General features: G+C 40.3%; 1 protein-coding gene across 1 annotated transcript; it reads left to right on the top strand.

The window, feature by feature from the left end:
• Positions 1 to 12,278: 12,278 nt before the first annotated feature.
• On the top strand, positions 12,279 to 16,249 carry LOC148342335 (uncharacterized). Its single transcript, XM_088288633.1, has 2 exons — positions 12,279 to 12,491; positions 14,661 to 16,249. Exons 1-2 carry the CDS (start codon positions 12,368 to 12,370, stop codon positions 15,905 to 15,907), a joined length of 1,371 nt encoding a protein of 456 aa, XP_088144759.1. The 5' UTR covers positions 12,279 to 12,367; the 3' UTR covers positions 15,908 to 16,249.
• The last annotated feature ends 379 nt before the right edge of the window (positions 16,250 to 16,628 follow it).

The following is a 16,628-nucleotide window of genomic DNA, read 5'->3' as shown; positions in this document are numbered from 1 at the left end:
GAAACATCTGAGGGCAGCTCTGAAACCTGGTTCTCCATCCTCCCGCGGTGGGTATGCCGTGTTCCTGATCCAACCTCCACCCATTCACCAATTGACCCAGTACATTGTACACTGTACATATGATCGCACACATGATTTGGTTTATCAAAATGCATTCATCCAAATTTAGTCATGAGTACATCTTGCATTAGAATTATATATTTGTCTACCGGCGTTGCCTCGCATGCGTGCCTTGTCCCTGAGCAGCAGAAATGGTATGAATTGTTTACTTTCGCTGAGCCAAATCACATTGATCTAGGCCCCATGGTAAAGCGGTGTGTAGAGGCGGTTGGCTGGGTTCAGACGTCTCTTACATGTTGAATACTCCGCGTCACAAACAGGGTATCATACTTCAGCACCACTACAAATTCTTCGGTTTTGGGAACGTGACTAAATTTCAAAATTTCACGAAACGGGTCACTCGGGAGAGGTAGCTCTGTGTGCGTCTCTGCCGGAGGGTTTGTGGACACGGGGCCCGACTGATTTTGGGCTCTGCTCCACAGCTCCCTCAATTGTTTTACTGTCTCTACACCCTCGCCCAGTTGACAGAATCAGAGTTGGCACAACCTGGAGGTGGAGGGAGGCATTCGGGTGACAATAGGAGGTGAAGACTGCAGCGGTTCTTGGAGCTGTCTACATCTTGGAGAGCACCTATTCTTCCCGTAAAAAATGGTTTAATTTGGTATCTGCGTAATTCTAGTTTGGGATTTTTATTTATTTATTTATTTTTTTTAATCATAAATGGTTACTATTTCATTTGGTTTGCTTTGAAGATTTGCCAAAAAACGGTCAAAATTGGAGCGTTAGCTCACGGCTTAATTTATAATCTCTAAACAGTTAGATATTTGAACTCAGTGAACTACATTTTCATTAATTCAGGAATAATCTGCCCATTTTGCAAAGCCAAATTATAACATTGTGCCATATTATATCTTATCATATATTATCATTAGGACATAAATGCGAACCAACACTGCTGGATTGTGGTGATTATCGGCAAAACTAAATGTATACGTTGTAAAATTGTTTCTGGGGGCAATGCCTGTGAGGATGCCACTGTCGAGATTATATTCAAAGAAAGCTTTTACAACAGTCTGGGAATTGAAATAGATATAAAATTTGGTGGGTCTACGTTAATTACAATATCTTATTCAAGTGCCTGATACAAGCTTCACAAACAAGTTTAAAAAGGTGATTGAGTGCAATTAATTACGGTAGTGTTGCGATTATTTAGTTAAGAAATTTAATTGCGGGACGGCACTAATTAATTTGTTACTTTTTGTTGTCTAATATAACTTTGATTGGGATCGACCCCACTAGGGGGTGGGGTCATAGTATATTTCTTGCCGCATGCATTTTTTGTGGCCACAGGTTGCGTTTTCATTTTGATGGTAAAATATTTTTCGGCGGGGATTAAAGGATTGTATTACGATTACTGGCATTATTTTAAACACATACGGGACAGAATGTCGATTATTAAAGTTAGCAGGTTCATATTCACTGAATATTTTAAACATTGATGAAACAAAAAGCATTTATCAAATTGAATTAGAAGCACGGGTCACAAGAATGACTGGGATTGTAGTCCTGATGTTTACTGATTTATTAGATCATTCTCATATGCTAAATATATAGTACTCAGTTAAAATTTGTCAACTTTATTGAAATTCTCAGTAGTGAGAACAAATTTGCACACATAGCATTTCCATGAGCTGCCCTCACATTCACAGCACTTCATGGACAAATACGACGAAGCACATTCTCCAAATTGGCTGTAGAGATGCAAATATACCAAATTGGGCACTGGAGGACTCACACAGACGCTATAAAAAAACACATTCCGAAAGACGGAACAATTGGAGATCGGAGCACACGCACAGACACAGACACACACAGACACTGACATACACACGCACACATGCACACCGACAAGATTTCAGAGGAATGCCAGCGGGGAGAGAGACGGAGAGACTGCCCGCCGGAGAAGGCCAGACTTGGCGTGTCAGTCTTGGGGACCAGACGGGAATCAACTATCCAGACGATGACTAACCTGGGGAGGACCTTCCCTCGGACGTGGACCCGTGCCGTGGGAGGGAGCGAGGACGACCAATTCAACCTACATTACCCTTGACATAAAAAACTCCTATAAAAACTGAAGCTGGGCGGAAAGATGGGGCGCATTTTTCGACTGTGCTCGCCCGAGTGCAGTTTTCTCGTGAGATTATATTATTATTTGTCCAGCCGTGGTGTCATAAATGATGGTATTTTGATGCGGATTTATTCAAGTAGGACGAAGTAGGACTTCACTGAAGGCTCAGGTGTGAAATGCACTGAAGTAACTTAAAAATTAACAGTAAAAAAATTACGATTGCTTAAGAATGTGCAAGAATGAAAAATGTTGACAAATGTTGAAAATAATGATATTTTCCAGGAGGTATTTATTTCTTTGTTGTTTATTCATTCAATTCTGGACTTATTTCAATATTTGAGTATTGTTTTTCTTTCAATATGTCGTATATTTTGTCTTTGAAGTGTGGGTTCTTGCTGCCTTCAGGAGAGGCAGCCGAGCAAGGCTGGATTGGTGATGGAAAAGAACTGGTTCGAAAAAGATTTTATTCTCGTCACATGCTGATGTCAAAAGAAGTCTCCCCAAAAACGTGTGCATGTATGCGCCCCGCGCATGTGCGAGCCCCCTCTCAGACATTCCCTTCTTATAGGGAATGCCCAAATAGGACATGAATATCTAATTTTCCCTTGTTGCATATGCATTCCCATCACGCTAGTCTTCGGGATTTCCCTCCAAAAGTCCCCCTGAGGGAGAGCAGATGCGTCTCCCCGTTGATACGACCAGTCTACTCGTGACCACCTTAAATTACTCTCACACCGTGGAAGGTCACTGACCTGGCGAGAGAATTGCCCCCACCATGAACAATGCTCAGGCCTATTTTCTCTCAGGGCAGTATCTGGTTACATCGGAACTTCAGAACCAAGACTGGTCACTTCTGTGAGCTCCAGTCCCTTCATAGTTTCATAAAGAGAATTACTTCCCATATCTAAATTCGGCCATTTAAAAATACACGACTTTTTTTTTATTTATTACAATTTATATTTAAGCTTGTTTATGTAATCATACAATATTTATACAATTATTTTAATGTAAAATTATATCAATATTAATTTAAACCTTTTTATTTCACACTTGAATATTTCTTAACATATTTGTTCATTTGAATATGTATGCAATTTAAATTATTCCATCCATCCAGCCATTTTCTGCCACTCATCCGGGGTCAGCTTATTGAATTAATTTAATACAAAAGTATTTTTTATATTTCAATATTTATTTCGAGATTAGGACTCTTCTCAATGAGTTCAATATTTAGAAAATGTTTCTATATTTCTTATTAATTGAATTAAGTCTGTATGTGGTTGCCAATTTTATGATTTCCCTATTTCATTATATAACTAATCCAATGTATAAAAAGCATAATATAGCATGAACAAAAATATTTGATATATTTGACAAAATGATAGTTGTTACGGCCCTGGGCGAGGGCCCACCTACAAGGCCACTCCCTTCGTGTATGCCAGTAGCTCTTGTACCCTTTTGTTTGTAAAGTCAATGGACTTGTGCCTCATCACTGGCCTGATTTCCCGCTCGTTCCCCGTTGGTGGACTTCGTTCCTGCTCGTGGACGTCCCAATCAACGAGCTCCATCTGTGCAGCTGGGACCAATAAAAGGACCTCGGTCCAGCTGCTCAGGGCGGCTGGAACTTTACAGTTCAGTTCGCCTCGCTTGCGCTCGTTGTGTCTCTTGGTTGGACTTTTGTGAATTCTTGAGACACTCGCTTTTGTTATTTGTACTCATTTGTTAATACTGGTTGATTAAGATCCTTTGTTTAGAACCTACCTCCTTGCTTTACTAAAAATAAATTGTAAACTCTTTCCACACCATTTAACAGCTTGGTTTATGTTACTTCCCTCCTTCCCTAGCAGAGCTGGTCGTAACAATAGTTTTTTTCCAAAGTGAGATTCTGCTTAGCAATAAACCCCAAACGCTTTATAGAGCTCAACCTAGAAAGAAAGAAATTTATTCAGAAAGCGTAATATTAAATGTATGTGAGGGGATATTTGAAGAGTTTGAGTTTTGTTCAATCGACCATACATATACGAGCCAGCTAAACACAGCGAGAAAACCAGCGCTGACTCCAGTCGCCATCAAGTTGCCAACTCCTGACAAAACCTTTAAGAGAAACTGAGACTATTTGCATTTCTTTCTGGTTCTTTTTATGGTTCAACTTCTACATCTGTTTTTAACCTTTTCACACAGCGTAATGAAGGCCAGTTGAGCAAGTGGAACAAGTGATTTTATTGATGATTGTGGAAGGCAACGATTTCATAAGCACCGTTTCTTCTCACACCTTTTCCATTAGGTACGATTAAAAAGACAACTGAACAGTATAACGTTAAAAAATATTGTTCCAGGCAAAGGAAATTAATTTTATTTATAATGCTTGATCTTAAAAACAAAAAAAACTCATCACTCAGATACGATGGTTCTTCTGGCACTGATCACATTGGCTTAATGTCAATAAAAAAGCTTTGCAAAATTCAATATATCATATTTTATTCAAAATCAAAATTTACATCTTACCACAAAGAGTCAGTTCCTTCAGTTTTTTGTTTTATTTTTTTTAAGCTTCAAGGATCGCTGCAAGTCTCACCAGCACAATCGTGTCTCTTAGCACTCCGTTTAGTGGAGAATTTTTTAGCACAAACGCTGCAACTGAATGGCTTGTCTCCACTGTGTGTTCTTGTGTGGCTTCGTAAAAGCGACTTTCGAGAGAACCTCTTGCCACAAACTGAGCAGGAAAAAGGTTTTTCTCCAGTGTGTGTTCTTGTGTGACAAGTTAAATTTGACTTTACAGAGAAGCGTCTACCACAAACTGAGCAGGAAAAAGCTTTTTCTCCACTGTGTGTTCTTGTGTGTTGTGTTAAACCTCCCTTTTCAGAGAATCCTTTGCCACAAACTGAGCATGAAAAAGGCTTCTCTCCACTGTGTGTTCTTGCGTGCCTTGTTAAATCAAACTTTTGATAGAAGCTTTTGCCACAAACTGAGCAAGAAAAAGTTTTTTCTCCACTGTGCATTCTTGTGTGGATTGTTAAATCAAACTTTTGATAGAAGCTTTTGCCACAAACTGAGCAAGAAAAAGTTTTTTCTCCACTGTGCATTCTTGTGTGCCTTGCGAAATGAGACTTTAGAGAGAAGCTTTTGCCACAAACCGAGCAGGAAAAAGGTTTTTCTCCACTATGTGTTGTTGTGTGTTTTCTTAAATTAGACTTTCCAGAGAAGCTTTTGCCACAAACTGAGCAGGAAAAAGGTTTTTCTCCAGTGTGTGTTCTTGTGTGTTCTGTTAAATTTCCCTTTTGGGAGAAGCATTTTCCACAAACTGAGCAAGAAAAAGGTTTTTCACCACTGTGTGTTCTTGTGTGGCTTGTTAAATTTGATTTTAGAGAAAAGCTTTTACCACAAAACAAGCAGCAAAAAGGTTTATCTCCGCTGTGTGTTCTTGTGTGCGGTTTTAACGACAGCTTTGAAGTGAATGAGTCAGTGTGACATGCCCTTTCACCTTTGGCTTGCCCATCATCATCATCATCGTGTGATAATGTGTCCTCATTTTGTGCTTGTGATGGCCCCCAGTGGTCTTCATCAACTTCTGTTGTCACGTGACGACTTGAACTGCTGCTTGTAGGCTCCGCCCCTCTGTTGTCCTCACTCTCATCCTTGTTTTCATCTTCAGTCTTTCTAGGGACAACGTTCAGTGGTGACTTGTTGATCTCCTCCTCCTCCTCCTCCTCCTTTTTGATGTGAGTCAAGACTGGCTCCTCTTTCACAGAACGGAGATCGTATTCACTGACGTCTGCAGGACACAAAAAGACAAACACACATTTTGTTTGGTCAAGTCAAACCTCATGCGGCGACTGTCTTATATTGTTTCTACCGTGCTACCTTGACTTGTGCATTTTAAAAAGGAAGCACGTTGCGGCTGATGCCCGATTTCATTCCTGACATAGTCACAGATGTTTCTGGAATATGTATTCTAATTCAACTAAGATACACCATAATATTTTAAGAGTTCACTGAATCATTTTGGAACTGCAATGACGCTTAACAGCTATAGGGTGTCAGTAATGAGTGACAAAGTAACACAAGACCTCCCACTGATACATCATCATTGTCATTTGGATAAATTACCAGGAACTATGAGTTGTGGGGGTGATGCAAACCACCTGGGCCACAGGAACTTTATTACCAGGAACTAAATGTTCCTGGACTTGTTGGTAGAAAAGGGGGTTGTGAAGTTCTCCCTTTTTAAGCCCATAGTAAGCCAAAGATGCAGATGCATTCCTTGCAGCATGCGCTTGTTCACCGATGAGATCCGTGCAACCTTGGATGGATGCATTCAATGTATTTTAAATGTTTGGATGGGGTGAAACTACACACATGTGTACAAAACTGTGCAGGGCCACCCGAGGTTCTTTGACTCTCACCCGACCAAGTCAGTAAAAAGTTCATAAATAAATAAGACCAATACGTACTTGATTTTTTAAAAAAAAAAACTTAATATTTTGTGTTTTATTCACTAAAATTGATCAACCGCCATTGACGTTTTCGCGGCAGTGTGCACATTTTTAGAGTCAGGCGGAATTCCTTCCGTAAGGAATTGATTGAACAAAATATAAAAACCAGAAAATGTTATTTTGTTATATTAAATGTAAATTTTATACTGGGAAAAACACGGAGTTAACCCCCCACTAATGGTTATTCTTTGGCATAAATTTTCTGCACTGATTACATTTGACATAAACAATTGCTCAGCAGACCTGCAAGTAAAAGGCAATACAGTGAACCCCCGCTACTTCGCGGTTCACCTTTCGCGGGTTCAGTGCTTCGCGGGTCTAAAAAATATTCGGGAGCATTGTAGTTTCGCCGAGCGGCACAAGGGGGCGCTGAAGCGGTTAGACGGCCGGCGTGCGCCGAAGAGGAGAGTGGACGAAGAAGAGCAGGTTCCCCCGGACACGATTGGTGGCGACGGACACGATCGGGGGCGACATTTTGCTTCTTTCGGGACCGTGCGTGAGCTCCGAAGGAGACCGGCCGGCGTGTGTGGCTGTCAAGCCGAAGAGAAACAACTTCCGCCCGGGCACCGGCGGAGCGCGAGGCTGTCAGTTATGAATGAATAAATGAATAAATAAATATATGAAGAATGCCACCTTTCATTTCACTGTCATGATCCGTACCTGTCATGTGTTTTTGTTTTTTCAGCTGTGTGGGCGTTCCTCCAGCGATCGTCTCGCGCCATGCCGTCAGCTGCTGCGAGACGCGCTGATTACACTGACTATATTGTGATAATAAATATCTTTGTATCACCACCTTTTTTCCCGGGTCTGCGTTTGGAGAGTCCTGTTCAATCCTCCAGTTCTGCTGGAGGATCATAACATTCACAGGGCACACCGGACGGCGTACCAGTCGAAGTAATTAAATAAATACAAAAAGAAGTAATTGAATAAATACAAAAATAATGGCTGGGGAATAAAAAAAATAATAAGTTTTAATAATAATGTGTTTTTTTGTTATAACATAAATTTCACTCTCTCTCTCTCTACCAGTATATATATATATATATATATATATATATATATATATTTTTTTTTTTTTTTTTAAAGCATTTTTGAAGGTGTGCCGCTACTTTGCACCTATATATATTTATATATATATATATCTATATATATATATATATATATATATAGGTGCGAAATATATATATACACGGTGTTTTTTTTGTTTTTTGTTTTTTTGAAGGTGCGACGCTACTTTGCGGATTTTCAGTTTTCGCGGGGGGTCTCGGTCCCCATTAACCGCGATAACCGGGGGTTCACTGTATTTAAAAATAAAACGGCAATAACCTTGGACGCATTTCCCCAAACAACTTAATGTTGTGATGCATATTTTTAACGATAGAAAGTCGTTCTTTACAAAGCAAATGAGAGTAAAACGTGTACAAACCTGCTTTGAGTGGCACAACACGAGGCTGCTTGCTAACTTCGTCCAGCAGTTGAAGACGTTGCTCGTTCTCTTCTTTTATTCCACAAAATTCCTCTTTGTACTTGGGTGTCGTTCTTTCACACATTTTCAAATGATAATTCCCAAAAATCCGCACTTGATCTCTGCTTGGCGATGAGTCATGTGCCTCTTTTCGTTAGCGGCTAGCTAGCTAACAAGCTAAGCTAACTACGCCGAAAAGCATCAACGCGCGAAGATGAGATTATCGGGACACAAAGACTTAATGAATTATGTCGTAGTCCTTTAGAGTAGCACTGGACATCCTTTGAGAAAATTACAGTCAGTTCCACACTAAATCAGAAGAATTTAGTGGTGGGTGTTTTTGTTCCGGTGTGGACGGCTCGGTGGATGTGGTCGAGGTCCTTCGGAAGCTGCGCGCTTGCTAATGACGTCATGCTTTAAGCACGTATTTTTCAAATATATTTCTTTGCCTCTGTGTTTGTTTTTACACCTGGCTGTTCTATTTTAATATTTATTTTATATAATATTTTAATTCGGTTGATAAAAAAAATTAACAAAATAACTAAATTAACGCCACATTCGCGAGTCAGCATCGACGTCACTTCCGCCTATTTCCCGAGAAGCCGCTGCTGGAACAGTAGTGGGACGTTTCCGTTTCTCCTACCGAACTTGCAACAATGCTGTGGTTCAATCGGGCTGCAAGATTGTATGGATATAATGTCTGCATATACTCGCAGTTGCTCTCAATTATTTCACGCCCGCCCCTACCAAGAAGAAAAAGATTCGCGCCACCACCATTTTTTTTCTGTCTTTGTATATTGAGATTAGATTGTCAATAAAATATCCCTTAACTAACCTACATTGATAAGAAATATAGTTTCGAGAACTATTATCGTGAGGATCTCGAAGCTCAGTACTCTGTTGTGCAAATAATGATGAGATGATAAATACTTGTCATGTCATGTCATTGTCCTCACCGCTTATCCTGTGCAGGGTCGCGGGAGAGTGCTGGGGCCTTTCCCAGCTGACTTCGGGCGAAAGGCCCACTACACCCTGAACTGGTCGCCAGCCAGTCACAGGGCAGACATAGACACCGTCACTGAGTGGGAACTGAACCCACGTTGCCTGCACACAACTCAGGCGAGTGTACCACTACACCATCAGTGACATGATAAATATTTACTAATACGTTTTTTGCCAAAAACTTTATTAACATTAACAAACACAGTTATTAATACGTACATAATATAGAAAAGACAAAAAGAAGAGCTAGGGGGATTTTAAACAAAAATTCTATTTGAATAAGTAAATCTACCTTTAAAAGCCAAACTCACTCCAATGCGTGTTTGTTTTTTTGTACTCAAGGAGAAAAGGGTCAAATAAAGACTCAACAACTGATTAGAGTTCCGATATTTAGTTTCTTCCATTTCTGGAGTTCAGGAAATAGTACAAAGACAGATATCTGGGCGGCTTTTTCTGTATCTCACGAGAAACTACACTCGGGCGAGCACAGTCAAAAAATGCGCCCCATCTTTCAGCCCAGCTTCAGTTTTAATAGGAGTTTTTTATGTCAAGGGTAATCCTCGCTTCCTCCCACGGCACGGGTCCACGTCCAAGGGAAGGTCCTCCCCAGGTTAGTCATCGTCTGGATAGTTGATTCCCGTCTGGTCCCCAAGACTGGCACGCCAAGGCTGGCCTTCTCCGGCGGGCAGTCTCTCCGTCGCTCTCCTCGCTGGCATTCCCCTGTAATCTTGTCGGTGTGCATGTGTGTGCAGGTATACGTCGGGGTGCGTGTGAATGTGTAAGTGTGTATGTGCGTGTGCTCCGATCTCCAATTGTTATGTCTTTCGGAATGTGTTTTTTGCGATAGCGTCTATGTGACACCTCCAGTGGCCAATTTGGTATGTTTGCATCCCTACAGCCAATGTGGAGAATGTACTTTGTCGTATTTGTCCATGAAGTGCTGTGAATGTGAGGGCAGCTCATGGAAATGCTATGTGCGCAAATTTGTTCTCAAATCTGAGAATTTCAATAAAGTTCACACATTTAAACTGAGTACTATAAATTTAGCATATAAGAATTGCGGTGTGATCTGTGTGTATGTACCGGGTGGTGATGGTTTAACCCAGACACCCCCTTTATGTTGTGGTATGGTCCATTGGCCTGAGCTGGGACAATGGGCGGGCGCTACGCAGTTCAGTGTGGGGTTGAGCGTATGTCAATAAAGCCGACAGTATCGGACCTCGCTGTAGTGGCATCCTTATTTGCAGGATTAAATACACAACAAGAATAATATAATAAAACAGTAAACATCATGACTACAATCCCAGTCAATCCTATCTATGCACAGTACTTCTACTTTCATCTGATAAATGCGTTTTGTTTCATCAATGTTTAACATATTCAGTAAATATGAACCTGCTAAATTAAATAATTGACCTTCTGTCCTGTAAGTGTTTAAAATAATGCCAGCAATCATAATACAATCCTTCATTTACCATTGCAGTTGTCACGATCGTGCCTTTGTGTTGCAGCCGAGTGGGCGTGGTCGACGGCGCGTTGCTCGGCGACGCGGCCGCGAGCGGACGCGTTCACGAGACTCCCCAGCTGCAACCCATCATCACTTAATTGTGGACTATTTAAGCCTCCGACACGCACACTTGCGTGTCGGATTATTGCCCTACTTGCTCTCGCCTTGTGCCTTGCTATAGTCTTTGCCAAACTTTGCTCCGTGTATTGATCGTGTTTGTTGTTTCTTTGTTTATTTCTACAGCTACGTTTCGGCTCGCTTTGTGTTTCTCGATGATTGGATTCAACCTTACCTTTTGGAGGAAGGACATTCTCGTTTTCGGTTTTCTTGCGTTGCAACCTCCTTTTGTTACTCGTTTTGCTTTTCCTGGGGGAAGATTGTTCCCCCAGCGTTTTTCGTTCACGTCTCCCGACGTCTGTAAGTATAGACCCACTATTATCTCTGATAGTAACTCTCCTTGCCTATCGCCTGCCAATTGTTTTTTGCCGGCCACAATAAATATTGTTTCCACCATATTTTCCCTTGTCTGCAATTTAAGAGTCCACCCACACCGCTTCCCAGCCCCGGCTGGGAAGCGATCCTCACAGCAGTCGTCTTATCATTGCAGCATTTTTTATCATTGCAGCATTTTATTAATTTCCCCTCTGGAACATGGACAGACATTCGGAGTGTTTCCTTACACTTGTATATGTTGTGGGATGTAACTGTGTATATATACATGGGGATTGTGTATATACGTATAAACTGTGTATAGTCGCATAGGTTTGCTTTTTCTGAATGTCTGCTGCTAATGTCATACATTAACGGCTACATTGCACCACCGCCTCTGTGTGATCCATATCTTTGCCGTCGTAACACTGCAAATTTCCCCATTGTGGGACTATTAAAGGACATCTTTATCTTTATCTTTAAAAACCTCGTGTTGGTGCTTGCTACATAATTTTCCATAAGATTAAGATTGAACAAAATGGTGAAACAAAAATTTAAAAATTAAATACTGTAACGATTAAACATTGAATCCTAAATTATTCCTAAAAGAGTTCAATGAATCTTGAAATTAATAGTGAATTATTGTAGTTTAATGAATACTGAAACGAATAATGAAATGTTAAAGTACTTTAAATAAATACCGAAATCATTTTCGAACACAATAACAGTTAGGTCATAAAAGAGTGACATATTTTAATTTAAAATTCGCAACCACATCACAACCTGGTGAAAAACCCTGAAAAAAGGCAAAGGTGCAAATATGTTGACAAAGTATCACTTTATCATGTCAACTGTTAATAATAGGGAAATACATTCGGAATACTATCCAACCAACAACATGGTGTCAGATGTGAAAACAAAACCAGCAAAAAAATTAAAATTCAATACATCTGTCAAATTCACATTTGAGAACTAAAATGTTTGTTCATATGCAGACGGTTCAAATCTTACGTTTTCCCAATGTTTAGAAGAAGATAACAATGATTTGCATCGCAAATGGTGACATCTGTCGGTGAGTTGGTGACAGTGCTCCACAAAGCCAGCAGCCAATCATATCACAGGGGGGTGTGTCCTGTTCTTCCGCTTTCGTGACGAACAGACTGCTATTTTCTCGAAGGAAAAAAACGACGCCATCTTACATTCGTCTCGTCGAACAAAGAGAAGCACACGAATTATCGCCAAGCAGAGATCAAGTGCGGATTTGTTGAGATTGACGTTTGAAAATGTGTGCTAGAACGACACCCAAGTACAAAGAGGAACTTTCTGGAATAAAAGAAGAGAACGAGCAACATCTTCAACTGCTGGGCGAAGGTTGGAGGCAGCTTCGTGTTGTGCTACACAAAGCAGGTTTGTACGTCTAACTCTCATTTGCTTTGTAAAGAACGGCTTTCTATTGTTAAAAATAAACATCACAACATTAAGTTGTTTGGGGGAATGCGTTCAAGGTTATTGCCGTTTTATTTTTAATTATTGCCTTTTACTTGCCGGTTTGCTGAACATTTGTTTATGGCAAATTAAATCAGTGGAGAAAATAAATGCCAAAGAATAACCAATAGGGGGGGGTAAACTCTGTGTTTTTTTTCCCAGTTTAAAATTTGAACAGATTATTTAACATTTTAAATATTCCGGTTTTTATACGTTGTGAAAGAAATTAAGTTTGTCATGTCATCATGTTTCAAAACTATGCTTACGGGTTAATAGAAGGTCACAAAAACATGGACCTCTTAAACAGGAAAACGTGAGTTCAGTGGTAACAGAGTTGTGTCTATGCTGGCAGTTTAGCAGGAAGCCACAAAAACAGATGCACGTCTTTAACCGTGTTTGACAGGAAACCGTTTAGCTCGCATTGAACAGAAGTGTGACCCAAACATGTCTTGTAAGCTGAAACCGTTTGAACAACAGGAAGAGTGTGGACGGGTGTGATGAAGTCAAAGTGTTCATGTTTTTCCATTCTTTATGAGTTTGCATATTCAAATTGCTTTGCTGTGCTTCAATAAAACGCCGCACAGGAGTGGGATAGCTTTTCTCTTTGACGGACTGCTCCTCGCAAGTGACAAAGACAATCTTGGCTGGGTGATTCATTTGTGCAGGCTTGTCTCGTTTTTTACAATAACTTCTCTGACATATCTTGTTCAAGCAATTCCTTATGGAATGATTCAACCTGACTCTAAAAACTGTGCACACTGCGGCAATAAGATCAATGGCGGTTGATGAATTTTAGTCGATAAAACTCAGTTTTTTTTTTTTGAAAAATCAAGTACGTGTTGGTCTTATTTATGAAATTTTTACTGGCTCGGTCAAGGAACCTCCGGTGGCTCTGCACTGTTCTGTGCACGTGTGCGTAGTTTCACCTCATCCAAACATTTAATGCATCCATCCAGGGTTGCACGGATCTCATCAGTGAACGAGCGCATGCTGCAAGAAATGCATCTGCATCTTTGGCTTACTATGGGCTTAAAAAGGGAGAACGTCACAACCCCCTTTTCTACCAACAAGTCCAGGAACATTTAGTTCCTGGTCATAAAGTTCCTGTGGCCCAGGTGGTTTGCATCTCCCCCACAACTCATAGTTCCTGGTAATTTTTGCAAATGACTGATGACATAACAATGGGAGGTGTTGTGTTACTTTGTTACTCATTACTGACACCCTATGGCTGTTATGCATCATTGCAGGTACAAAATAATTCTGTGACCTCTTAAAATATTATGGTGTATCTTAGTTGAATTCGAATACATATTGGTTAACTTTAAAATATACAGTCATTATTCAAATATGTCAACATGAAAGTCAGAGTGAAAGTGTTGTTGCTTAATGCTTATGTGTAGGGATTTTTACTCTTCAAACGTAAATTTGTTTTAAAATTTATTTAGAAACAGAAATTTTATAAATATAAAAAGGGTAATGTCGGAATGTACTAGCAGAATAAATGTCATTTTGGGTAAAAAAAAAACCCCAAACGTAAATCATGCAATAAATAGCGACTCTGATGCCAGGGCTCCTTGAATTCTTTTAGGGATCCAGATTATCATGAAAGCAAAAAGTACCCACGATGAGACTATCTCTAAATGCATAATGAAATAATTGTAAACATATTTCGCTTGAAGGATTCCTATTTTATCAATGACATTATGTTGCGATGGCCCCCAGCGGTCTGCATCAATATGTTAGGGTCCCACAACAGGTGTTCCATCAGACGCACACAATAGCCTGTGTGTGCTAACTTCAGTTCGCTTCCAGAAACGTCTGTGACTATGTCAGGAATGAAATCGGGCATCAGCCGCAACGTGCTTCCTTTTTAAATGCTCGTTTATCACAGTTGTGCTGCTAAAGGGAGGTTTACATCGTAGGACGTAATTTTGTGAAATGCCCCCATGGTCCGGTCCAAATCGGGGTCGCACGCATTGCTCCATGTGCGGCAGGCACAAGTCAAGGTAGCACGGGAGAAATAATATAAGACAAAGTTGCCGCCTGAGCTTTGACCTGACCAAACCAAATTTGTCTTTTTGTGTCCTGCAGACGTCAGACAAAATGATCTCTGTTCTGTGAAAGAGGAGCCAGATTTGACTCGCATCAAAAAGGAGGAGGAGGAGGAGGAGATCAACAAGTCACCAGTGAACGTTGTCCCTATAAAGACCGAAGTTGAAAACAAGGATGAGAGTGAGGACGACAGAGGGGCGGAGCCTACAAGCAGCAGCTCAAGTCATCACATGACAACAGAAGGTGATGAAGACCACTGGGGGCCATCACAAGCACACAGTGAGGACACATTATCAGACGCTCATCACGATGATGATGATGATGATGATGATGATGATGATGATGGGCAAGCCAAAAGTGAAAGGGCATGTCACACTGACTCATTATCTTCAAAGTTGTCTTTAAAAGGGCACAGAAAAACACACAGTGGTGAAAAACCTTTTTCTTGCTCAGTTTGTGGAAAATGCTTCTCCCAAAAGGGAAATTTAACAAACCACACAAGGACACACACTGGAGAAAAACCTTTTTCTTGCTCAGTTTGTGGCAAGAGTTTCTCTCGAAAGTCACATTTAACAAACCACACAAACACACACACTGGAGAAAACCCTTTTTCTTGCTCAGTTTGTGGCAAAAGCGTCTCTCGAAAGTCTCATTTAGTAAGGCACACAAGAACGCACAGTGGAGAAAAACATTTTTCCTGCTCAGTTTGTGGTAAAAGCTTCTCTCAAAACTCAACGTTAACAAGCCACGCAAGAACACACAGTGGAGAAAAACCTTTTTCCTGCTCAGATTGTGGCAAGAGTTTCTCTCAAAATTCAGGTTTAATATACCACAAAAGAATACACAGTGGAGAAAAACAATTTTCCTGCTCAGATTGTGGTAAAAGCTTCTCTCGAAAGACTAGTTTAGTAAGGCACACAAGAACACACAGTGGTGAAAACCCTTTTTCCTGCTCAGTTTGTGGCAAAAGCTTCTCTCAAAAGTTTGATTTAACAATCCACACAAGAACGCACAGTGGAGAAAACCCTTTTTCTTGCTCAGTTTGTGGCAAAAGCTTTTCTTTTAAGACAAATTTAAAAACACATACACGATTACACACTGGAGAAAAAACTTTTTCATGCTCAGTTTGTGCCAAGAGGTTCTCTCAAAAGTCGTATTTACGACGCCACACAAGAACACACACTGGAGACAAGCCATTCAGTTGCAGCGTTTGTGCTAAAAAATTCTCCACTAAACGGAATGTTAAGAGACACGATTGTGCTGGTGAGACTTGCAGCGATCCTTGAAGCTTAAAAAAAAGACAACAAAAAACTGAAGGAACTGACTCTTTGTGGTAAGATGTAAATTTTGATTTTGAATAAAATATGATATATTGAATTTTGCAAAGCTTTTTTATTGACATTAAGCCAATGTGACCGAAGAAGCAATGTGTCTGAGTGATGATTTTTTTTATTTTTTATCAAACATTAAAAATGAAATTAATTTCCTTTGCCAAGAAAAACATGTGTTAACATTATGCTTTTCAGTTGTCTTTTTAATCATACTTAATGGAAAAGGTGTGAGAAGAAATGGTGCTTATGAAATCGGTGCCTTCCACAATCATCAATAAAATCACTTGTTCCACTTGCTCAACTGGCTTTCATTACGCTGTGTGAAAAGGTGAAAATCTGAACTAGAAGTTGAACTATAAAAAGAACCAGAAAGAGAAACGCAAGCAGTCTCAGTTTCTCTCAAAGGTTTTGGAATGTCAGGAGTTGGCAACTTGATGGTGACTGGAGTCAGCGCTGGTTTTCTTGCTGTGTTTGGGTGGCTCGGGTATGAATGGTCCATTGAACATAACTCAAACTCTTCAAATATCCCCTCACTCACATTTAATATTATGCTTTCTGAATACATTTCTGACTAGCTAAAACCTCTTTCTAGGTTGAGCTCTATCATGTGTTTTGGGTTTGTTGCGAAGCAGAATCTCACTTCGGAAAAACTATAATTTTGTCAAATATACCAAAT

The sequence above is a fragment of the Idiotropiscis lumnitzeri genome, chromosome 2 (assembly GCF_059441095.1).
Source record: "Idiotropiscis lumnitzeri isolate Australia: NSW breed Sydney's pygmy pipehorse chromosome 2, RoL_Ilum_1.0, whole genome shotgun sequence".
In the NCBI taxonomy this organism is placed as follows: Eukaryota; Metazoa; Chordata; class Actinopteri; order Syngnathiformes; family Syngnathidae; genus Idiotropiscis; species Idiotropiscis lumnitzeri.
The sequence above is the reverse complement of the archived record's forward strand: the minus strand, read 5'-3'. Positions and strand labels throughout refer to the sequence as shown.